The sequence below is a fragment of the Gracilinanus agilis genome, unplaced genomic scaffold, assembly GCF_016433145.1.
Source record: "Gracilinanus agilis isolate LMUSP501 unplaced genomic scaffold, AgileGrace unplaced_scaffold52778, whole genome shotgun sequence".
Classification (NCBI taxonomy): domain Eukaryota; kingdom Metazoa; phylum Chordata; class Mammalia; order Didelphimorphia; family Didelphidae; genus Gracilinanus; species Gracilinanus agilis.
The window spans coordinates 1-6,998 of NW_025387774.1; the positions used below are offsets into that span (position 1 = coordinate 1).

At 66.2% G+C, this 6,998-nt stretch overlaps 2 protein-coding genes across 2 annotated transcripts; both read right to left on the reverse strand.

Moving 5' to 3' along the window:
• Positions 1–3: 3 nt before the first annotated feature.
• Positions 4–2,238, reverse strand: LOC123255832 (cytohesin-2; the record flags this gene model as incomplete). Its single annotated transcript, XM_044684562.1, has 7 exons — positions 2,097–2,238; positions 1,453–1,600; positions 1,165–1,231; positions 964–1,082; positions 578–658; positions 252–364; positions 4–152 (listed from the first exon to the last, which is right to left on the reverse strand). Coding segments are annotated over exons 1-7 (696 nt in total), but the record flags the coding sequence as incomplete, so codon positions are not given.
• A 1,856-nt stretch (positions 2,239–4,094) lies between these two features.
• On the reverse strand, positions 4,095–6,909 carry KCNJ14 (potassium inwardly rectifying channel subfamily J member 14). The gene is made up of 2 exons (XM_044684561.1): positions 6,199–6,909; positions 4,095–5,613 (listed from the first exon to the last, which is right to left on the reverse strand). The coding sequence occupies exons 1-2, from the start codon at positions 6,907–6,909 to the stop codon at positions 5,011–5,013; spliced, it is 1,314 nt and encodes a 437-aa protein (XP_044540496.1). The 3' UTR covers positions 4,095–5,010.
• Between the last annotated feature and the right edge of the window lie 89 nt (positions 6,910–6,998).

Sequence of the window (6,998 nt, forward strand, 5' to 3'; positions counted from 1 at the left end):
CACCCTGAGCAGCTCCTCGGGCAGGTCCCCGCCGTCGTTGATGCCTCGGTTCATGGTGATGAACCTCTCGACGCCCGGCTTGTCGCGCACGTTGGGGTTGTGGAGGCTGGTGTTGAGCATGATGACGGCGAACGAGAGCACGTAGCAGGTATCTGCGCTCGGGGGGCCGGAGGGTCAGGGGTCTGCGCATCCCCCCACCCCGCGCCCCCCCGACCCAACGGGAGGCCCCCCCGGCCAGGCCCGCCACCCACCTGTGGACTGGAAGACCCCCGGGTTACACAAGCAGTAGCGCTGGGCAAAGGCCTCCATCATGCGGTCGATCTTCTGGGCCTCCCCAGGAAGGCGGAAGCTCCACAGGAACTGTCTGGGGGGCAGTGAGGGGGCGGCAGTGAGTGGGGGTCCCCCCACCAGGATCCCTCTAGTCACCTGGCCGGAAGCGGGCACAGCACTGTCCAGGGGTCTTCTGTTTGCTCCCCAAGACCAGCCTGGAGGGAGGGGGCCCATCTGACAAGAGAGGCAAGGGCCCCCCACCTCCTCTTGGGGGGCCTCTGGGGAAACTGCGGGGGGACCCACTCACCTGAGTGCTTGCACCAGGTTAAGGTCTGTGAACTCGTGTAGGTCCACGAAGGCATGGAGAACAGCCAGGTTCAGCTCCTCCCTGGGAGGAGAGAGGGGAACAATGACGCGAGCCCCAAGGGAAGAGGGGGGCCTGTACTCGTCCCTAAGGGAGGGTCTGTACTTGTGGGGGGCCACCCATGGAAAGGAGGAAGGGGTCTGTGCAAGGGAGGGAGGAGGGGGCCCCTGTGCCCATCCCAGGGGAAGAGGGGGGCCCGTGCTTGTCCCAGGGGAGAGGGGAGCCCCGTGCCTGTCCCAGGGGAAGAGGGGGGCCGTGCTTGTCCCAGGGGAAGAGGGGGGCCCCTTCCCATCCCGGGGGAAGGGCCCTCATGCTGGGGTGGCCCTCACCGCTCCCCAAGGTAGTCCCCGATGGCCGTCTTGTTGAGGCCCTCGCCCTTGTACAGGAACCTGGAGATCTCCTCAGGGGTGTTCTGGAGCAGCTCATTTTCCACGAGAAATTGTATGCCCTGGGGATGGCATGAGGGGGGCATGAGGCCAGGACCAGCCCCCGAGCCCAGCAGCGCCCCCTGGGCCCCTCAGCCCGCGCACCTTCTTGGGGTCCATGTTGAACTTCTTCCGCCCCATGGCCATCTTGCGGTTCCTCTGCAGGGTCTTGCTGGAAGGGGAGAGAGCAGGCAGTGGTTGGGAAGCCTCTCCCTGCCCGCGGGGAGGACTCAGCTCTCCCTTGGGCCAAAGGTCCGCATCTATCTGGCGCCTGCGCTAAGCTGGGGGGCACAAAGAGGGGACCCCCCGCCTAACGGGGCTAGGACAAATCAGAAGGAAGGAAGCCAAGGGGGCTTCTCGGAGGTGGCGCTCCAGGGAGAGGCCGCTGCCCACCTGCCCTCATTGGCCTCCAGCCCTTCGACCTCGCTCATGGCCTCGCTCAGCTCATCCCGCAGGCGTTGGATCTCCACCAGCAGCTCCTGCTTCCTCCGCCGGATGCTCTCCAGCTCCAGGCGCTCCTCCTGGGTCAGGTCCGGGGGCACTGGGGGAGCAAAGGGGGCGGTGCGGGTGCATGGGTGTGCGTGTGTGTGCGTGTACAGTGCGCGTGCCTGTGCTCCGGGGTGCCTCGGCCCGGACCCCAAAATGCCTACAGTCTAATGGTTGCAAAGGTCCCAGGGGGAAACTGAGGTAGACTTGCAGAAAACACTGAAGCTAACTTTGGCAATGGGGGGTGGGTGGGGGACACGGACTCTTCCCCCTTAACCCTACTAAGTGTACCCCCAACTCCTCCCGTGCTGACTTTCTTCCCTCAGATTCCTCCTTCCAAGAAAAATGGTCTCTCCCGCTCCAAGGGAGCCCCCCTCCAAGAGCTCCTGGGATAGTACGTCCCACTGGCAGGAAATGGACTCGCCCAAGGAATGGTTTCGACCACGCCCCCCTGCGCCGGCCGGAAATGGTATCGTCCTGAACAATGGAATGGAACGTCCCGTCCCCTCCCGGGCCCCTGGCCCCCGGAGCTCGCTCCGAGCTCGCCTCACCATAGACTCCGTCTTCCATGGTGGCCAGGTCAGCCCGGCGCGGGCCCGGAGCTTGGCTCGGGCCGCCGGTTCCTCGCGGGTCCTTGGGGCTACGCTCAGCCCCTTCGGCCGCTCCCGGGGCCGCTGCCACCACCGCCTCCGCTCTCGCCTGGGCCCGCCCCCTGGCCAATGGGAACATGAGCTTGATTTCCGTGAGCCCAATGGGCATCGAGGGGCGGGTCTCCCGAGCCAATGAAGCCAGGTGGGGGCGGGGCGTAAGGCGGCCGCGTTGCCTCGGTGGACAAGGGGCGGGTGGCCGAGCGAACCAATAGAACTCGGTGGAAGAGTCGCAGGGGCCCCACCCTCCACGCTGCACCCAATGAAAGTTGGGGCCCCGCTCCGGAGGGCGGTACGCATAGGCCGGGAGCAACAGCCTCCGGGAAAGTGACGGGGAAAGGACTGGGGAAGGCTTTGACTCGAGAGGGACAACGATGTCTGCGCCTGCGCGAAAAGGCCAGGGACAAATGCGAGGGGGCGTGTCCTCTCGCCAAGCCGAGAACCGTTGCCAGGGGGTAGCCCTGTTGCTAAGGGGTGGCAACAGAGCTCAGACCCTGAAAGGGTTTAAAAAAAAAAAAAAAGTTCCGTTGCTTAGCAACAGCTGAAGGCCTTGGAGGAAGGCGGTGTGTCTGAGAAGACCACCCCCTGCTGCCCTTCTAAGCCCATTCCCTCTTACCAGGGACTCCTCCCTCCGGTCCTTTCTGGCTCCTCCCTCTCCATCCAGACCCCTCCTCTCCAGCCCCTTGGGGTTCAGCTCCGTTTCTCTCGGGCCTTGGACACTTCGCCCTGCCCTCTGGTTTCTCTTGTCTCCTCCCCTTCTCAAAAGCCTGCCCTGGTACCCCACTTCTCCCTGCGCCTCCCGGTCTTCTTCGACGCCTCCCCTCTGCCCCGCTCCGGTGGGCTCTCACACTCCTCCCCACCCCGTTCACCCTCCTGACTCCTGGCCTTTCCCCCCCATCCTAGCCCGGATGACTGGCTTCCCAATCGAGGAGCGGCTTCCAATGCCTCAGTTTCCCCTCCTGTACCTGATGGCCTCCACGAGCTGCTCCTCTGGCCCCTTGGGGTCAGAGGTCTGTGGGGCCTGCTAATCCAACCCCTTGTTTTACAGATGAGGAAACTGAGGCCCAGGGAGGTTGTGACTTGCCCAGGTGGCACCACTTTTGAATTCAGATGCTGTCTTTTCTCTGAAAGGGAACGAGAGGAGGGAAAGGAGGCGATGACCCTGCTGGGGTAGAAGTCACCCCACTTCCCCTCACCCCCAGGGACAAGCCTGAAAGTGGTGCCTCAAGACCAGCTTCCCCAGAGGATTAGCCATGGAAACTGTTCCTCCTAATCCTCTCCCTGCCCCCATTCTGACCTTCACCAAGTCTGAAGCTCCCATCCCCTGGCCGGGTCCCCAAGGAGTCCCGGCTCTCTTCTTCCATCCCTGTCCCCCCAGACCAACTCCTGATCCCATCCTGATCCCACCGGGGCATCCTCAGCGACCCCCCCAACCCCGAGGTCCCAGGGCTCCCCTTCCCTCCCCCTCCAATCCTCTGCGGCCTGGCTAATTAATTCCATCCGGTTGTTATCAGGGTTACTGATGGATAAAGGCCAGGGGGGGTTGGGGGGGCCAAGGGATGGAAGATAACTTAGGGGACTGGTGTGAGGCTGACAGGGCCTCTGGAGCCTGGGGTACATGGGCCGGCTGGCCGTGCGCCTAGGGAGGGGCTCTGGAGCTCCTAAGGAAGGGGGGACACTAGACTGAGGATGGAAGGCCAGGCATCAGCCTCTGGGTCTGGACGGACCCTCTGGGGAGGCGGGGCACTTCCTCCCTCTCCCCTGGCTGTATTCCTCACTGCAGGCTGGCACCTCTCCCTGGGCACACTTACAGAAATGAGGCCCTGGGCCAGGGGCCAGGCCTGTGTTAGAGCAGCCCCTCCTTGGCCCCCCTGCCCCCCAGGAAGGCACACACAGATGGCTTCACAATTCTTTATTCTGGGGGCAAGGGTAAGACGGTTCCCTCCACCCCCAGGCAATGGTGGAAAGGACCCCAGGGTCCCACACCGTCCTCCACGCTCGCCCTAGAGCCCAGGCAGGGACAAGGCAGGGCGGCCTTCTGCCCCACGCAGCTCAGGCTGGGGTGACTCATGCTGCAGCCTTCCCAGTGTCCAGAGGCCGAGCCAGGTCGGGCCTTCCAGAAGAGTCCCCCGAGAGCCTGGAAGGCTTGGGTGGCTCCCGACCAGCCTGTCTGCGGTGCCACCTCCCAGGGCACTGAAGTCACAGGTTCCCCGGCCGTCCGAGCTGAACGGAGGGGAAGGGGCTGGCCCGAGGGCCCCTGCCCTCCCCGGTGACCTCCCTGCTGAGGCCAAGGCCACGCTTTCCCACCCCTTCTGCAGCAAAGTCGGGAAAAAGGAAGAATATATAGATGTAGCTAGGTATAGATATGCACGGCATTCTGGAGACAGACCCTGCCCGCTGCCGTGGCCCAGAGCACCCGGGGATGCCCCTGCTCAGCCGCCTCCCGGGCCCTCCACGGCCTGTTCTGCTTGGGAGTCCGGGGGTCTGGAACAAGCCTGGCCCCCCGGCCTCTGGGATTCCAGGCAGGATGGAGCCTGCGAGGACAGGGTTAGGCAGACGGGCCGAGGGGGTCAAAGGGGCGGGCGGGCGGTGAGGCGGGGGCGGCCCATTCGTCAGGAAGGTTCCCCCCCCAGAGCCTCCTCCCCACTTGCGGAGGTCCAGGGTTCAGGGTGCATGCACAGCCTCCCCCTCCATCCTAGCTAGGCCCCAGCAAAAGTCCTGCCCCACCAAAGACTACAACTCCCACCTCCCCTGGGGAGGCCGCCGCGCCGAGCCCGTAATATTGGGAATTGCAGTCCCCCAGCCCTGCCTGGCTCCGTCAGGGGGGTGAGGCCAATTCAGGGGACGGGGCCAGGGGTGGGCTGGGGGCCCCGGAGCCAGCCTCGTCCTGGGCTTCCCCCCTCTCCTCCTCCGCCTCGTCCTCCTCCTGGCAGCAGCTGAGAGCCACCTCGTTTTCGTAGCAGAAGGCAGCCAGGGCGCCAGGCAGGCCCCCCTTGGGCCCGGGGCTCTCACTGTCCCCCAGCGCCTGCCTCTCCTCCAGCTCCCGAGCGCTGCACACCGGGGTTCCGGGAACCTCATAGGTTCGGTGAAAGTGCCGGTAGTCCACTTCGTACTGGGCCCCTCTCTGGAAGAGCACAGGCTCGAAGCGGTGGCCCCACAGGAGCTCCCCGGGCAGGTAGGAGGAGCGGCACTGGGTGGTCATGGCTGTGGCCTCCACCATGCCCTCCAAGATGACCACCAGCTCAAAGTCTGCCCTGGCCAGCTCGGCGCGGCCCATCTCGTACAGGGGGCTGGAGGCGTCGATCTCGTGGACGATGGTGATGGGCGACACCAGGAAGATGCGGTCTGTGCCCCCGTCGAAGCCCACATCCACGTCCTGGTGGTCCAGGGGGATGTACTCGCCCTCCGGGGTGACGCGAGGCTGGGGAGAGGCACAGGGGCATCCGGGGTGAGGGGCCGAAGCAGAGACCCCGATACACAAGACCGAAGGAAAGCCGACGGAGGGACGGGGGACACACGGAACAAAACAGAAGCGGAGCCCCGGCAGAGGGGAGGTGACCCGCGGGCAGACAGACAGACGGCCGAAGATGACGTTCACAGGTGGCCGCGGCTCCCAGGCAGCCGCCCCTCGTGGCCTCTGGCCCTTACCCAAGGGGTCCGGGGGCGTCAAGGCCAGAGAGGGCCTCGAGCCCATCTCCAGGAACGGAGAAGAAACGCCTCCACGGCCCACGTGTGTCTGCACTGGCCGCAGTCCAGCCTCGATAGGAATCGGCCCTCGGGTCCCCGGGGTGCTAGAGGCTGCCGTCCAGCGGCCAGGGAGACGCTCTTTCTGGCCCGGAGGGTGCTGCGGTCCTTAGACACCCCCCCCGACCGCCCAGAAGCTCCTGCTCTGGCCCCAATCCGAGGGCCGTGGGGCGGATCGCCGGGAATGGTGGCTTCCCAGTTTTTCTGTCCCCCCAAATCCTCTGTGCCCAGTCAGGTCCCCCCGGGGGGCCCCCGGACTCACCTGCAGCAGCTGGGCTCGGACGTGGGCCTCCACCAGGTGACTCCGCCGCAGGTTGCCCACGCGCCACATGAGGCAGAGGCGGTGGTCCCGGAGCGCCACCACGGCGTTCTCGCTGAACACCAGCGTCTCGTTGCGCTTCTTGGGCTTGGCGATCTTGGCCATGATGGCGCCCACCACGAAGGCGTCCAGCACGCAGCCGGCGATGCACTGGAGGACCACGGCCACCACGGCGGCCGGGCACTCCTCCGTCACGCTGCGCACCCCGTAGCCGATGGATGTCTGGGTCTCCAGGGCGAAGAGGAAGGCGGCCAGGAAGCTGCCCACCTGCGAGAAGCAGGGCGCGGGCGGCGGGGGCGCCGCCAGGTCGCCGTGCAGGGAGGCGATGAGCCAGAAGGCCAGGCCGAAGAGCAGCCACGAGGCCACGAAGGAGCAGGAGAAGAGCAGACACATCCAGCGCCAGCGCACGTCCACGCAGGTGGTGAACAGGTCGCTGAGGTAGCGCGCGCCGTGCTCGCCCAGGTGGACGAAGCGCACGTTGCAGTGGCCGTCCTTCTTGACGAAGCGGCCGCGGCGCCGGGGGCCCAGGCCCAGCTCGGCGCCCCCCGGGGAGCGCCCATTGCGGCAGGCCGCCAAGCCGCCGCCCTCGGCCTGGTCCTCCTCAGCCGAGGAGGGGACGCCGCTCAGGCGCCGCAGCACGCGGGACACCCCCATGGGGGCTAGCAGGCGGTAGGGCACCTGGGGGAGAGAGGCGGCGTCCGACCGGGCTGGGGGCGGCGAGCCCCCTCCCCGGCCCGGCCCCC

Bases quoted from the DNA above. Each gene is read 5' to 3' on its own strand.
- KCNJ14 (XM_044684561.1), bottom strand. From the start codon at position 6,909: ATGGGGGTGTCCCGCGTGCTGCGGCGCCTGAGCGGCGTCCCCTCCTCG. The intron at 5,614-6,198 runs GTGAGTCCGGGG...GCCTCTCCCCAG, and splicing joins TCCGAGCCCAGCTGCTGCAG to CCTCGCGTCACCCCGGAGGG.